Consider the following 17,586-nt stretch of genomic DNA (forward strand, 5'->3'; position numbering starts at 1 on the left):
GCCTAGCTAAAAGAGCACCTTAGGGCCTTCTAGAAGGGTAATTTAGTGTAGATGGTAGCACTATAGAGGTATTTGCTTGCTTAGCAAGTCAAAAATAGAGGGACTAAACTGAAAATAAGGAAGGGCTAATTTGTAAAGTCAAAAATCTGATAGAACCCCATTTGTGTCTATAAAAGGGCATGTTCAATGCCTTCATAAAAAAGTTTGGATCTCTAAAAATTCCTCCCAAAAATACTCCTCTAGCCTCACAGATCTGAAATTCAAAATTTCAGATCCAAAACCCCTTTAGCTTAGCTTTCTTCAAAGGAAAAAAAACAATAGAAACCCTTCAAAAATCCAAAAAAGGTACTGTTCCATTAGACAATTCAGGTTAATTTTGACTTTTAGTTGTTGATCTCCATTCTTCTAGTTCAATACTTGGATTTTGAAACTTCAAATGTTCTCTTGTTTGATTTCGAGCAATTTTGGGTCTGTTTAAACTGGTTTTGGATGAGTTTTGGATTTGCTGAAGTATTCTAGTGCATTTCGAGCTTGTTTGAGTGCATTTCAAGTGGTTTTTGGGTTAATTTGTTAATTTATGTCTGATTGTTGAATATTTCTGGATTTCTGAATCCATTCCTAGGCTGCTCGTCGTTCTATACTGCTATAAATTGTTATTGTTGTTGCTGCTCATCTATTTGCCTTAGCTTGACCTCTTCTCCTTCACTTTTTATTCGAATTCCAGGTAAAAACTCGAGACTGACTTAATGTAATTCCTTCATGAAATGGAAATGAAGTTGTTGTTGATCTTCATTGAAGCTTTCACTGAAAGTATCTGAGCCCTTTTCCCTTTTAGTTTAATTGATTTGAGGCCACAAATACCATAATGGGAGGCTTGGGCCCAAGGACAATATCAGAGGACCAAACTTGGACAAACGCGAAGGCCACACTCTTTTGTTGCCTAGACCAAATGCAGAAGCCTAAAAATGCTGAAGGTCTGAACTATGTGGAAGCCTGGGACCTTAAAAAAAATAGTAGCTTAAATAATACTAATCAATTAGGACTTTTATTTTATTATTAGAGACAAATAAAGTAGAGAATCATAGTTGCTTTTAGGTTTGCCCTTTAAATAATAAATGAGATAAGCCCCGTCAAACAAAATACATAAATTGTGGGGCCCTCAATAAATATTTGTGATAAAAACCTTAAATTTTGGGAGGGTTGTATAGAGAATTTCACAGCCTTCCCCAAAATAATAATACGTTAGAATCTTTAGGCACGATTTAATTAAATTACTTTCTTAAATTCGGGTGCGCATTGATGCGGCCCAAATCCAAATCTCGACGAAGTCGAAAGGTGTCGACAACCACGGGTGTATTGATTGCGACATGGTTCGAAACGTGTTTTCACGACGTCACAATTTTTTTAGAATAAACAATGATAAAAAGCGGTTTACGAATAAAAGGCACATAAGCTAGCATGTATTAAAGTCGGATAAAATCAAGTGCAACAGTTAAACGACCGTGCTAGAACCACGGAACCCGGGAATGCCTAACACCTTCTCCCAGGTTAACAGAATTCCTTACTCGGATTTCTGGTTCACAGACTGTAACAGAGTCATAAATTTCCTCGGTTCGGGATTCAACCGGTGACTTGGGACACCATCAATATCCCAAGTGGCGACTCTGAAATAATTAATAATTAAATCCCGATCCGATTGTCCTTTAATTGGAAAAACTCCTTTACGCGCCCTTATAGGGTGTAGTAATGAAAAGGAGGTGTGACAGTGTCTGTTTGGGATTCCGAGTCTGGGAATAGCTCCGTATGGTGATTCTGGAGTTGGGAGCGCGATCAGAAGTGAATTCGGATGTCCGGAAGTCATTTTGAAGTCATTTGACTAAATATAGAAATTTGAAGGTTTTTGAGAAAATTCGACCGGAAGTGAAAATTTTGATATCGGGGTCGGAATGCGATTCCAAAAGTTGGTGCAAGTCCGTAATGTCGAATGTGACCTATGTCCAAAATTTGAAGTCATTCGGACTAGTTTTGGTAAGGTTTGAGACACTTAGTCTCTTTTAAGGAAGCTTAAGTTGGAAAAGTCAACAAGATATTGACTTATGTGTTAGAGGGCTCGAAATGCGAATTTTATGGTTCGGATAGCTTCATTAGGTGATTTGGGACTTAGGAGTGTGTCCGGAATATTTTTGTGATGACCGGTGTAGAATGATGCTTGAATTGGCAAAGTTAGTATTTTGGAGAATTCCGGTTGATAGGTGAGATTTTTATCCGAGGGTCGGAATGAAATTCCGAGAGTTGTTGTAGCTTCGTTATGTCATTTTGGACTTGTCTGCAAAATTTGAGGTCATTCGGACGTGGTTTGGTTGGGTTTTTGATCAAAAATGGAATTTGGAAGTTCTTGAGATTCATAGGCTTGAATCCGATGATGATTTGATGTTTTGATGTTATTTTGGGTGTTCCAAAGGTTAGGACAAGTTTGAATGATATTGTGGGACATGTTGATATAATTGGTTTAGATCCCGAGGGTCTTGGGTGGATTTCGGAAGGTTAACGGAATGGAATTCGAACCCAAAAAGAAAAGAAAAAGCTGCTGCAATTTCTGTTGCTAAGCTGTCTTTGGACAGCAAATGTGCAGTCGTGGAGCGTACTTCGGAGGCCTATATATTTTGATCTACAAGGAATTTTGAGATGATTCAAAAAGAAAGTTGTAGTCCTTCATGTCTAGTTTTCAGAAAGCTAAGGAAATCGGAATTTGGACATCTGTAGAGAAAGTTATGATCGATTGAAGATGACTGGTGGAGCAGTTTCTCCAGAATTTTCTAATTTCATGGAGCCGACTTTAGAAGCTCATATCTCGGGATATATAAAGAGTTATATGGTGTACAACCTATCAAATTAAAGATCTTCGAGTCTAGTTTCTAAAACTTTAAACCGTTTGTAATTTGGATATTTATACAAAACGTTATGTGTGTTTAAACAGAAGGTGTCCGACAAGGAAAAATTTTAATAGGATGTACAACTTGTATAGCACAAGTGCAAGGTACAACTCGACGAAGCACGGGCAGATTCTTTAAACACAGATTTGGCTTATTTCTTTCATTTATTTCATTTGGCTTGGATGATTTTGGAGAGAATTTCAAGGGGGATTTTATCAAGCATCAAAGGTGAGTTGTTTCTACTTATTTCCAAGTTATATACAAGATTATATGTGAATTAGAACATGAAAATCAGTAGAAAAGTGGGGTTTTAGAGCTTGTGTTTTTGAGATTTTCTAGGGTCGATTTGAAGGGTCAAACGAGCTCCGATTTTTGTGTTCTTTATATGTACGGACTCGTGAGAGGACGAAGAACATTTTTGTATAAAAATTTCTGAGTTTTGAGACGTGGGCCCGGGGCTTGGGTTTTGTCAAATTCGTGAATTTTGATATTTTTTGATTGCTTTCGATTGGGTATTGTCCCTTTAGCATAATGCGATATATTCGTTGTGATTTTGGGCAGATTCGACGCACGTGGAGGCCAATTCGAGGGGCAAAGGTGTCACGAGCTAAAGAAGTATCCGGTTTGAGGTGAGTAATTGATGTAAATGATGTCCTGAGAGTTTGAAACCCCGGAATTTCACATCGTAACGCTATATTGAGGTGACTGGCACGCCGGATAACAGGCGTGGGGTAGAGCACCATTGGGAATTGTCACTTAGTCCGTCCCGAGAGATGTTTTTACCGTGTTTTCTACTTGAACTAAATTGAAAATCATCCTTACTTGGATTTAATTGTTACATTTGGGCTTCTTGCCAATTATTTGAATCCTTCAGAGATTGACATCACTATTTTTGCATACATGCATATCATTTGATTTCAATCTAATGTTTTAAATACTGTTCTGCAAACTCATCCATCTTTCTAAGATTTGATAACTTAAATGATATTTCGGGCTGAGAACTACTGTTTTACAAATGCCCAAGAGGCTTATTATGATTTCTGGACTGAGCATGGATCGGGCTGCGCGCCGCAGCAGTGATTTGAAACAGTGGTAACAATGACACTGTATGATGTGACTTGAAACAGTGGTAACAATGGCACTGTGTGATATAAATTGGTCAGGTAACAATGACTGACCAGGACTTGATTGATGCCACGAGATGGCTTGTTATTGCGCTTGGGCTGTAGGAGCCCCTCCGGAGTCTGTACACACCCCCAGTGAGCGCCGTCGATGATAAATAAATATGGATGGCTCGGGTTGCACGCCGTAGTGGGTACCAGAGGGTACCGTCATATGCATTGCATTGCACTCATGCATTTATTCCTCATCTGCATTATCCTCCATAATAATTATGTGCTCTTATTTCATTGACTGGTTGCTTCATACTGTTTTGAGCCTGAGGGGCTGATACTGTTCTGAGATACTGAGCTCGAGGGGCTGATACTGTTCTGAGATACTGAGCCCGAGGGGTAGATTTCTACTTATTATTTTGATACTGAGCCCGAGGGGCAGATTTCTACTTGTTGTTTTGATATTGAGCCTGATGCAGATTTCTACTCGTCATTGTACTGCCAAATTATCTTTTTTTTACTGGTTTAAAAGAAATTTCACATGATGTTTCACTGAATTGTTATTTTAAATGATTTCACTGCTTTTGTATAGAGTGTTGTGTGCCTTAACGTGTTTTCTTACCTTCAGTTATTATTTATATTTATTACTCACTGGGTCGGAGTACTCACATTACTCCCTGCACCATGTGTGCAGGTACAGGTATTCCTGAGGCATAGAGTGAGTTTTCTGTTGTTCAGTTTTCATCGGAGTTATCGAGGTAGCTGCATGGCGTTTGCAGACCCGTTTTCTCCCTTATCTTCTGTATTTATGATATCTTCAAATGTCGTTCCTAATTCCGTACTTTGTAGAATTTTAGTAAACTCTATAGTAGCTCATGACTTGTGACACCCCAGTTAGGGCTGAGTTGGGTTAGATTTCTGTATTTTATCTATATTTTCCGCTATTGGATATTATTAAACCATGTTTATACTATAATTGTGTTAATTAGTTATCTTAAAAGGATAAATTGGGTTGAATGGCTGGCCTTGCCTTCATGAGAGGCGCCATCATGACCAGGTTCGGGAATTGGGTCGTGACATCTCTTTTATAAGGATATAATTTACACAGATCCATATGGCTTCACATATTTGAAGTGTCATTTCTCCCTGAAGCAGCAAGTTCTTTTTTATAATAATTACGTGTAGCTTTAACTGGTTCATTTTCTTCAATTTTAGTAAAATGATACCAGCACTAACCCTTGATCACTATTTTTCTTTTGAGGAGCTTTTTGATTGGTTCTTTTTTGTTTTTGAGGTGGCCGAGGAGGTATACATGTCTTTGGGTTTATTTCTAATATCCTCTGTTCTGCCCTGATCATGGTCATTAATTTGAAAACTTTAACTCTTGCCCATAGCATTTGATTGATCCATGGATATAACTTGTTAAAACAAATAAAAATGAGAATCATTAGTGATTAAATAAAGACAAAGATATTTAGTAATTCTCGATAAATAGTTGAAATAAGAATAATTTAAAAGAATTATTTGATTATGAAGAATGTATTAAATGAATACTGAAAATATGATTGTTAAACTTAATGTTTATGAATTGTGTGATATCACATTTGTCACGACCCAAATTCTCCCTCCGTAAACTATCGTGACGGCACCTAGTCTCTACGACTAGGTAAGTCTATCATTTGCGAAAAATGAAACGAAAACATAAAATCTATCAACTAACAGGTAAATTTAAACAAGAAAATGAGATACCGCTCAACAAATACAATAATCACTTTCGATAGGTGCATGAACTCTCCCAAAATCCGGAATGTCATTAAGTCACAAGCTAAAGAAAGAAACAGTACTCTCATACCCCAGAGTCTAATAAAAGAAGAAAATACAAGAAGCGTTTGACATGGGGAAGAGTAGATAGGGACTCCGAGGTTCGAGGACGTGACAGATATACCTTGAAGTCTTTATAGTTGGCTCGCCTCACTATTAATGCGGCTGATAAGTGGTACCTGGATCTGCACCCGAAAAATATGTGCAGAGAAGGACATGAGTACACCAAAATGGTACCCAGTAAGTGCCAAGCCTAACATCGGTCGAGTAGTGACGAGATCAGGTCAGGGCCCTACTTGTATAAATATAATGAAATAAGACAGAATGAAATATCACAGTAAAATAAATACGAAAATCTAACAGGAATAGAATTAATGAAAGACAACAGCTTAGAACATAGAGATAACAACAGGGGATCTCCCGAGATACCGTTATGTTGTACTAAATGTAAATGTGCAAGGGGATCTCTTGGAATACCATTCCGTAGTTCCAAATTATATATGCAGAACAAGGGGATTTTCTAAAATACCGTTCCGTAGTCCCAAAGTAAATATGCAGTACAGGGGGATCTCCCTGAATAGCGTTCCGTAGTTTCAAAGGAAATACGCAGCTCAACCAATAGAAATAATAGTTATAGCAAGAAAACCTATAGTTTAGACTAAGTGCAAGTCAAGGAAAGCAGGAAATGTTCACTAAACATGTTGCATAGAGTTCAAATAGGCAGTTAAAACACGTAGGCATGCTATTGTAAACTAAACATGATAGTTACATATGCTAGTGTAGTTCAAATAAGGAGCAACAAATTTATGATTTAGTGAAAAAATGGAGTTTTACAATAAATAGCCCGTGTACTTACTCTTCACCTCACGTACACGACGCTCACATATCAAAACAGTACCAAATCCTAAGGGTAGTTCCCCCATACAAGGTTAGGCAAGCCACTTACCTCGAACCAAACTCAATTCAATCCGTCACAATGCTCTTTCCATGAATATCTGACTCCGAATGGCCCAAATCTAGCCAAAACCAATTACATAACATAAATACAACTACAAAAAACTAATCTAGCTATTAAAATCAAAGCTAAGGGAAGAAATTGGAAAATCGCCCAAAAAGCCTCCCCGGGCTCACGTCTCGAAATCGAGTAAAAGTCACAAATACAAATACCCATTCAATCACGAGTCTAACCATATCAAATTTGCTCAAATCCGATACTAAAATTTTGATCAAAGCCCCAAAATTCGGTCTAAGAACTCTTCTCAAAAATTTTCAATTTTCACCTCAAATCCAAAATTAAATGATAAAATTAATAATAGATTAGTGGGATATAACCAAAATCAAATTAAGAATCATTACCCAATTGATATCTCTAAAAATCCCTCAAAATCTTGTCCAAATCCGAGCCCCCAAACTCAAGTTTTGATAAAAGTGGTCAGCCCTCGTTTTTGAAATATTCAAGTACTGCCCAGTGATTCCTTCTTCGCGAACGCGGAAAGCCCCTCGCATTCGTGAAGCACAACTCACCTTGGCCTAGAAATTATTCATCGCGAACGTGATGACCCTGTCACACACACGAAGAATACTCATCTCACCCCTTTGCGAACGCGGGACCAACATCGCGAACGTGTAGGCATAAGGGCCTGGGGGGCCAGCTGGCCATTCCTTCTACGTGAATGCAGGATCTACATCGTGAATGTCTAGGCTAACCTTCCTAGTGCTTCGCGAACACAGGACCTCCTTCGCGAACGCGAAGCACAAAATCTCACCTGACACAAAGTCCTCTTCGCGAACGCGCGATGAAGGAATGGTCTGCAACAAAACACTAGAAAATCTGCCAACTCCCAAAATCCCAAAATGATCCGTTAAGCATCTGAAACTTACCCGAGGCCCCCGAGACCTCAACCAAACATGACAACCAATCCTAAAATACCATACGAACTTATTCGAGCCTTCAAATGACATCAAACAACGCTAAAATCACGAATTGCACTCTAATTCAAACTTAAAGAACTTAAAACTTCAAAATTCTACAACCGATGCCAAAGCCTATCAAACCACGTCTGATTGATCCCAAATTTTGCACAAAAGTTTTAATCAACACTGCGGACCTACTCCAACTTCCGGAATTAGAATTCGACCCCGATATCAAAATTTCCACTACCGATCCAAATCTCCAAAAATTCGACTTTCGCCATTTCAAGCCTAAATGAGCTACGGACCTCCAAAACACAATACGGCACGCCCCTAAGCCCAAAATCACCCAACTAAGCTAATGAAATTGATAAAACTCCATTCCAGAGTCGTCTTCACACGCTTCCGACCACGATTCAAATTTTAAGACTTAAGCCTTCGTTTAGGGACTAAGTGTCCCAAAATACTCCAAAAACCAAAACGAAACCTCCCGCCAAGTCACAATAGTAGAAAAAATATGGGGGAAGCAGTTAATAGGGGAATAGGGATCTAGCTCTCAAAACAATTGTTGGGTTGTTACAACATCTAGGTATTTCTCAAGTCAAAATCCAAGGAGAACTCATTATGAACATTTGCAAACCTTCCATGATTATTTTTGTTACAACCCATATTCACGTATGTTAGCTCATGCCATAAGGTAGTCAACGTAAATCCATGAAGAGATTATCTTTAAGATGATAAGAAGTTAATCCTATTGGTCTTAAATGATACAAAGGTGTATAAGGGTGGTTAACAAGTATTAAAAGTTAAACGAATCAAGGATGTTATCACCCGTATTTTCGGATAAACCTAGAGGTACTTAATACACTAAAGAGGTAGTATTTTAAGGTATTTGAATCATATAATATCCGTATTATAAGTCTTGAAGTCAAACGAGTTACGAGACAAAAGTCGACAAAAGTTGTCACAACTTAGGTTCATAATTTTACTTAAACATTAGGTCAAATGTTACTAAGCTTTTATCCCAATTTACTTAGAATTATGGGGTAATCTACCAACAAAATTAAAGATCTACGAGTCTAGTTTTCAACGCACTAAACCGTTCATCATTACGATCTCGAAGTAGAGAGATATTCGCATTTTCGTGAGACTGCGCCAAGCACCTCTCTATGGGGCCCACTTAGGCGGTTTAAGACATTTGGGTATATATATGATGCCTCCAACCCGTTTTAAGTCATTTTTTTCACGATATTCAGACCTTAGAACCCTAGGAACACTCTCTCAAGGTTCTCTCAAGATTCAAGACCCAAACAAAGGGCAAACAACACAAATCAAGTGTCGGGAATCCCGTGGCGCTAGTAAGTTTCTTTTTCTTCTTGTTGTTGCTCATTTTTTTGTTGTTCCAGCTCGTGTGGGAGGTTGTTTTAAAAGGTTTATATTCTGTAAATACTCCCTCAAGTTCTTAATATCAACCCTAAGAGATTTCAAGCCTTCTAAAGTGATTTTATTGCCGAAAAACACTAATTGATTGCTAGTTTTGCTTTCTTGTTGTTATGGCAGCATTGGAGGGATATTTCATGGAAAATTAAGGTCAAATTGGAGTTGTTCTTTCTGTATAAAGGTAAGGAACCTCTTACTCTATATGTATTTAAGATTATCCAAGTTACAGCTAAGTCATTGAAGCTAGAACTTGTGGAATATATATCGAAAGGCTTGGTAGTAATGTTATCGGTTGGTGGACTATTTTGGGAGGTTCAATATGATTAACATTGATGTTGTTTGGGCTGTTTGGTGATTGTTTTCACTTGTGGAAGTCATATAAATAGGGGAGGTGCTGTCCGTTTCATCATAAAATAGGTTGTGGTCGGTACATAATAGTTATGACGCTTAAACGTTAACGATAGTGTCATTTCTCCTATTATAGACTAAGGAGTTTTGACATTTGCATAGCTTGAGGTTGGGCAGTATATACAAGGTATGTGAGGCTATCTCTTTCCTTCTTTTTCACGACTCCGATTATACATAATGTAATGAACGAGCTTCCAAAGATACTCTACTCTTAGAAGCTAGCAGTACTTACATTATTTCCCCTCTTATGGAACGATTAATGTTGATGTTGCTTCTCTTATTCTTATATTATCAATGTTGTTGGTACTTCCTAATTCTTATAAGGTTCATAGTGAAGAGTTAGTCCTAATAACGTGTACATAGGATACCGACCTTACGTCACTCCGAAAGGTTTAAAACGTGATTCCATGAGTTGAGCATGCAGTATTATATATGTATCTATTTTACTCTACCGAGCCGCGCTATAGTCGGTCGGGTACGACACCTATTGTGCAACCACTGATCAATTGGGTTTTACCGAGATCCACCTAGCTGGGTACGATTCTACTGAGCCTTATGATGGTCGGGTACGTTTTTACCGAGCCTATTACGGCCGGGTATGATATAATGATGATGATACCTACAGAGGCATATGTTTTAAAAGTTTATGCATATATATATATGTATCATGCATTGCATGTCAGTAGCCCTCAGAGGTACCCAGATGTTACAGGTTGTATATTCTCTATCCTTGCTTACATTACTATTCGTACTTATGGTTCCCTGCCTCACATACTCAGTACTTTATTCGTACTGACGTCCTTTTATTTGTGGACGCTGCATGTCGTGCTACAGGTCCTGATAGACAGCCAGGCGCAGCTCCCCCACCACAGTAGGCGGTCCAATTCAGCGGTGATTAGCGAGATCCCTTCTTCGGACTTGCCGTGGTCTTGGTATGCATTTTTGTTATAGACATTATGGGTATGTCGGGGCCCTGTTCCGGCAATATTCCAGCACTTACGTTCCTTTAGAGGCTTATAGACAGGTGTCGACTCATGTATAGTTTGGTACGCTTTGTCGGCTGATTTTTGTTGTATAGTCTTTCATGGTAGCATGGTAGCTCGTACCTTATATATAGTTTCTTGATTGTCTGGTCATCCCATGTTATGTATGTTCATGTCATCATCTTTTGTTGTTAGTTGTCCATGATCCATGTCTACCCATTATATTGATCTCGTCGGCCCTAAAAGATAATAAAAAATGTTAGATAAAATTTACATTTGCGCTCGGCAAATATGGCCGGGTGCTAGTCATGGCCCTCCAGTTTGGGCCGTGACACTATGATTCAATGTATTAATATTTGTTGGAAACAAGACGATATCTGCCTTCTCAAATTTGGCTTTATTTATTAATTGTACTTTCTCTAAATTGTAGTTTACTATCATATATAAAGAAAACTAAGAGAATAGTTTACTTTCATGTATGATTCTGAGAAGAAAATTATGAAAATAGCTTCAATATCAAATTGGGAAAAGAAGAGGAGTAGAAGACATACCTTCGTCTTCGTGTGTGGAACGCGGGGGTTTATAGTTGTTTTGTTTCAATAGCAGCAGTCAATAGAGAAGCTCAAAGATGTATAATATTCTTGTTTCAATAGTAATAGTTAAGGATAGGTTTGGCGTTTGGGTATCTTGTAGTTACTTCTTTTCATCAGAATCCACCCAAAATCCAAGGCCCAAGGTAAATATTAAATGCCTTCTATTTTAGACTTAACATATAAATATATTTTATACATATAATAAATATTGGGTTCGCTTTGGCATTATTGAAACCTACGATTTTACTTTGAAACCTATGATTTTACTTTAAAAAACCTAATAATCGCTTCAGTTAGATTCGGTTTGATAGGATCGATCGGTTTTCAGAATTGTTTTGACACCCCTGATTGAGATTGTACTATTTGATCTTCTCCTATGATTTTGTCTTACTTCCCACTGTTTTCGCTCTTCAATCATATAGTAGCATCTCCGCTCTTTAAATGCTACAAACTCATTACGGCAAAATGAGAATTAAAATAGGAAATAAACAACATCTCCATTCTCCAACACAAGGCGAGCCATTTGGAAGCTCAAGACTCAAGCTGCTGATCTTGAGTTTTTTTTAGTTCTATCATTTGTCAAATTGCCCTAAAAACAGGCTCACATGAGACATGTACGTTGTACTCCATCAATAGAAATATAAATATGATAATTTTTAACGGGTTAGCAGTTTATTCTATAAGGAAATTGAGTAATACGCCTCCGAAACTATAAATCATTAATTATAAAAATTCATTCTATTCACCAACCGTTAATTCGAAAATTTGATACCAATAAGTCAATAAACTAATTTTGATAATCCGTTATCAGTTACAGTTTGATTTTGAATAACCCTAATATGTATTTTTGAATAACAAAAAAATTATTTATGGATAAACGAGTATTAGCAAATACAGAAAAGAAAAAGAAAGCTGCGTATAAAAGTCCAACGGAGGCCCTTTTAACAGAAAATCAAACTATGTTGGGCACACGTGTACATTTTGAATCCTGAAGGATCGAAGTATTAAAAGAAAATAAAGAAAAGGGTCGAAGTGACACCTATAATCAGAATCTGAAACTCCAAAAAAGATCTTACGGCCCACGATCCAGTTCAAGAATGTAAGCGGTTGCACAATAGAATTCCCCCAAGGAAAAGATCATTAATGTGTGAGAAGGTTTTACTTTCTTTTCTCCCAGCTACCAGCCCTGCCTCTGCCTCCCTCTCACCATCATCTCTATGGTATGTGAACTGTGCAACTCTCTCTTTTGCCATGTCTGCTATTTCCCAGGTACCAAAATCTTGTCTTTTTCACTCAGTACATCTCTTCATTGGACATTCCTTGTACAGTTCCAAACTAAACAAGAATCTTTTCCTCTCTAACATTTGACCAGAATCACCTAGAGACCCTCCAAGGAGTTTGGACCCAACTTCTTTTTCTAACTTTTCTCTCTTTTATTTTAAGAATTGATGCCTATTTCACTTGTTGGGTTGTTTTGTTCTTTCTTCAGCAAAAACCCCTTCAGGTCATATGGGGTTTTGTGACTCCAAACCCTTAAAGTTTTGATTTTTATGTCTAATTCATCCCAGATCTTTGTTGTGGGGTATTAGTTCAGAGCTTTGTTACATATCCAGTTTTTATTTGAGTTCCCACAAGCTAATTTATGCTGGGGTTGAGGCATAGTAGTAGATTATCAGGATTGTGCCTTTTTCTGAACTGATCATCCTTTTGAGGTAGCAATTGAGGGGTTTTGGGTTACTTTTTGACAATTTTGGGGGTTTAGTTTAGGCACGGAGCACAGTGTTTCAAGATTTTACGAATTAGGGTTTCTGTGAGCTTGTTATGGTGCTTTAGAGTTGCAAAGATCTGATTTCTTGGGTTGTATTCTAAAGATGGGTAGCAATGATCACTGCTTTGTTGAGTGGAAGGAGCAATTTGTTTCGAAAGAGAGGGGACACCGTGTGGTTCACTATTTCTTGAAGGATATTTCAGGGGAGTCCATTCTTGCTGTTGTGGGCACTGAAAGAAGTGTTAGGCACATGTTCTATGTCGTCTCTGACGAGTTCTTGAAAGCTTATGCTGGTGAGAACTCTGTCTGTGCTGGCTTCAGATGGAGGTCAAGGAGAGAAGTTGTTAATTGGCTCACCTCTATGCTATCAAAACAGCACTTACAAAGTGATTTTTTGAGTAAGTACTGTCAAATTCTATTTAGATTAATGAAGGACATATACCAACTAGCTATACATTATGTGGTGGATCTATTGTACAAGTTTGTCTAATTGATTTCTTATCATAAATAGTTTGCCTAAGAGGTAAGATCAATTTAGATTCATGAAATTAGGACTGAGAAAATGTTTTCTTTAGCACAAGAAGAAGATGGGGAAATGTTTCATTGCTTCATTGGTTTTGACTTTTTCTACAACAATCTCATCGCATAAGTTCCATAAGAATGTGACGAATGGAGTTCTTTGTGATATTTATTTTTATGCAGTAAAGTATTCGGATATCTATGATTTTCTATAATGTTTTCCTTCTCTGTGATGGATGCACTTTAGCACATTCTGCCATGTAGTCTGAATATTAATGGAGTATCCGCTGCATATGCTTTTCATTTGATATTAATGACTTTTAAGTTACTGAATTTTTAAAGAAAAACACATTTGCATACAATGCTGTCTTGTGAATATGGATTGTTAAGGGAAAACAGAAGCTTAACATACGCTCCATGTAATGGCAGAATCACCAAAAGATGATCATATGTCTGCATTCAGTGTCCAACCAACAGATATGGCAAGCAACAAGGTACACCTTTCTTGCAGCACTAACGCGTCTTCTCGTTGCTGTTTGAGATTTTTGACTGATCTTTTATGACAGGGTTCTATAACAAGAAACTTGAGAGTACATTCTTCCGACATTGTTTGGTCAGGTGAACCATGGATATGCAGTAAACAGCTCAAACACTACCCAACATTTTGCCGGAATGGGATTACTATTGCAGTAAGTTTCCTGGACTGACAATAAGAGGAATCACTTTTAGTGAGTTTTCCACTTGAAATGCTTTAGATTTTTCATCTGAAATTTCTTAGAAGCTGACCAAACTTATTCAAGTGAAAGACTTGAGACGAATGATAAAATATAGTATAAAATCAAAGATTCAAAGAGTATATATGCCTTCCAAACAAAGTTAATTTTGTTGTTCATGGACCAAGTATTAAGCTTGTTGAGAACATTGGCAGTTTCATACTTGAAAGGGACAGAAACAAGCTTTTATGCTGTTATCCCAAAGAGGCAATAAAATTTATTTTTTCCCTCTAATTTTAATGCTGACAAATTCTGAACACTGCACAAAAGCGTCAAAATGTATGGAGATGATGCAGGGCTAGCGCTTATACGGAGATTGTCATTTAGCTCTAAGTTCTGATCTAAGTTGCTCCGACACGACAGATTAGGTGCTGCACCCGGGTCGACACGACACTAGTATGGGTGTGGGTATGGAATCCGTACCGGATCTGGTCAAACAATTTTGGGTACTATGAGTCTTTGACCACGGCGGAAGAAAAAATTCGAGACGAGATACAATTTGATTACCAAAATCAGAATCAAAACTAGGGTAAATTTGAAGAAAATAACATACCTTATCTAGGAAATCAATCCTTTATTTACTTACAACTTGAGAATAAAAAAGAAATCCACACTTTACATGCTATACGTAAGTGTTCCACAAAATTTCTCATAATTTAGAGATATTTTTATTTTTTTATTTTTTTGAATTATTTTTAGCCGGATCTCTGCACCTTTATCCGTGCTAGGATCCATATCCCCAAATCTCAGAATTTTCGTTTCGAAGAATCCGACCTCTAGATCCGCACCCGTGTCGACACCCGCACCCATGTCCGAGCAACTTAGGTTCTGATACAAGTGGAAATATCAAATAGTAACTGATTTTGTGCTTCTACACTTCAAAATGTCCTCTTGACTGCCATAAGTCAAAGCTTTGCTTCGTCTGTTGTACCTTCCTATTCCTTCTCATGCATATTTGGTTTGAGCCTTGTACATAGATTGCAATCTAAGCTCCTGAAACAAGTAAAATACCAAATGAACCTTTTTCAAGTGTATGCCATTTGGTAATGCCGTAATGGTATGCCCTTTACCTTTGCATGCATATTTCTTAGTTTACAGCTGTTAGTCTGTTTCTTTTCCATGTTCCAGGTACACGCATTTGTCTTTGTCATGGCTGAAAAGGAAAATCACTACCTTGCATATCTTGAAGACATGTATGAGGACCGTAAGGGCCAGAAAAAAGTCAAAGTGAGATGGTTCCACTTTAATAGGGAAGTCAGAGGGGTTATCACTTTAAGAAATCCTCACCCTAGAGAGGTTTTCATCACTCCTTATGCCCAGGTCATTAGTGCAGAGTGTGTAGATGGTCCGGCAATTGTCTTAACTCGGGAACATTATGAGAAGTGTGTAGCTGTTTTCCCCAATGACTTGCTAACAAGAGTACATTTCTGCTTCAGACAATTTAAGGGAAACAGAGTAAAACCTTTTGAATTAGGTAAAATGCGCGGCTACCTTGATCAATCAATTTTCTCATGTTTCAGTCCAGATTTCTTTGAAGACGAGGATTTTAGTGCTAAGGATGATACGAAAATTGGAGCTAAAAGGCCAAGAAAGAAATATAAGGAGCATCAGATGACAACATATGAAGAGTCCTACAAGAAGTTAAGGAATGGTTTCTTAAGTAGGAGATTTAACTCTAATAAGCATGTTGGAGGCGAGCTTTGGTATACTCCTAATTTTGTGGTTAATGAGAAGATTGAATGTCTGAGCCAAGATAGTGGAATCCGAGGGTGCTGGTTCAGATGCACAGTTTTGGAAGTATCTCGGAGACAGATGAAGATAAGGTATGATGATATTAAGGATGAAGATGGATGCGGAAACCTTGAGGTATGACCCGGCATCTTTTCACAGCACTTTCATTACATGTTAAAAACTTTAACTAGGAGTAAAAATATTAATTATATCATTCTTGACCAAGATGAAACTACAAATTTTATTTTGTTACATTTTAAAAAACGAACATTAATTTTACACTTTCATCGACTTGATAGGAATGGATCCCCACATTTAGACTAGCGAGGCCTGATAAACTTGGGATGAGAAACTCAAGCCGTCCAACAATCAGGCCTTTCCGTTCTTGTGACCTGAGAGATGTTGCCTTTGACGTGGGAGCACCTGTTGATGCTTGGTGGAGTGATGGTTGGTGGGAAGGAATAATTGTTGACACAGTCAAATCAGAAAATGAAACCTATCGAGTTTATGTTCCCGGTGAGTTTTGCTCTTTGTTTTTCAATATTGTTGCTAAAGCTGTTTCACTGTGCGTATAGACCTTATTGATGCAGCTTTTCTCCTCTTTGATATCAGGTGAGAGGATGTTTTTGAATATTGACAAAAAGAATCTAAGAATTTCAAGGGATTGGGTGGGAGATCGATGGGTAGATATTGAGACAAATAATGATATTCTTTCAATGGTCTCTTTCATCCAAGAAACCAAGGTTTCTGTATTATCAAGTATTACTTCGGAGTGCCAGCACGCTAGTCCCATGGATCATAAAATTCATGCAACTAGTGTGGATGAAGAAGCCGGCCATGGTTTTGCAGAAGCAAGACCTATCGATGGCCATTCAAAAGATTCGGTGTGTGTCAATGATGAGAAGCAAGGAGATGATATTGCAGAAAAGAGACTAACTGATAACGGCTCTAGAGATATGGACTTGATCAAGGATGAAAAACATTCAACTGAAAATAACGAAAAGGAGAATGATAGTAATAACAACAGCAGCAGCAGCAATGACAAGCATGACACAGATTGCCACCTTAGCGATGATAATGATTCTTGCAACATGGACATTGACAATGAAATTAACGAGGACAGCAACGGGGAAAAATCATCAGAACCTGAGATTGATGGGAGAAAATGTGAAACGGAAGTCATGAATATGGCATGAGCGGATTATCACCGAAACGTATACCACTTTGTTTCAAGTGTACCTGGTGCTGTTTAATTGTACATAGAGATGGAGAGCGAATGAGATTTGCTTGTAGTGTTAGGATTGGGTGTCTTAGCTGTACAGGCGGTATGCTTATTTTTCTTTTTCCCGGTTAGAACCTGGAGATGCTCTAGTAATTAGAATCTCTCTAGTGACTAGGATCTTCAACTATCTCTGTAACATGGATCTTAGTGCCACGATTAAGTCGAATTATTCTGCAAGCGTGTTGCACACTGTAATAGTCGCTTACTTATTAAGAACCTTGCATTTGAAAAATGCGCAATGTTTAAAGGTAAAAGCACTGTGACAATTTGAGTGGCCTTTTCAAAATTGAGGGTGATGGATTCTGATCCACA

The 17,586-nt window shown here is 37.9% G+C and overlaps 1 protein-coding gene across 1 annotated transcript; it reads left to right on the top strand.

The window, feature by feature from the left end:
• Positions 1-12,275: 12,275 nt before the first annotated feature.
• On the top strand, positions 12,276-17,540 carry LOC107819009 (uncharacterized). The gene is made up of 6 exons (XM_016645087.2): positions 12,276-13,367; positions 13,918-13,982; positions 14,055-14,177; positions 15,390-16,127; positions 16,292-16,508; positions 16,605-17,540. The coding sequence occupies exons 1-6, from the start codon at positions 13,073-13,075 to the stop codon at positions 17,186-17,188; spliced, it is 2,022 nt and encodes a 673-aa protein (XP_016500573.2). The 5' UTR covers positions 12,276-13,072; the 3' UTR covers positions 17,189-17,540.
• Positions 17,541-17,586: the final 46 nt, after the last annotated feature.

Source organism: Nicotiana tabacum, chromosome 10 (assembly GCF_000715075.1).
Source record: "Nicotiana tabacum cultivar K326 chromosome 10, ASM71507v2, whole genome shotgun sequence".
Taxonomy (NCBI): Eukaryota; Viridiplantae; Streptophyta; class Magnoliopsida; order Solanales; family Solanaceae; genus Nicotiana; species Nicotiana tabacum.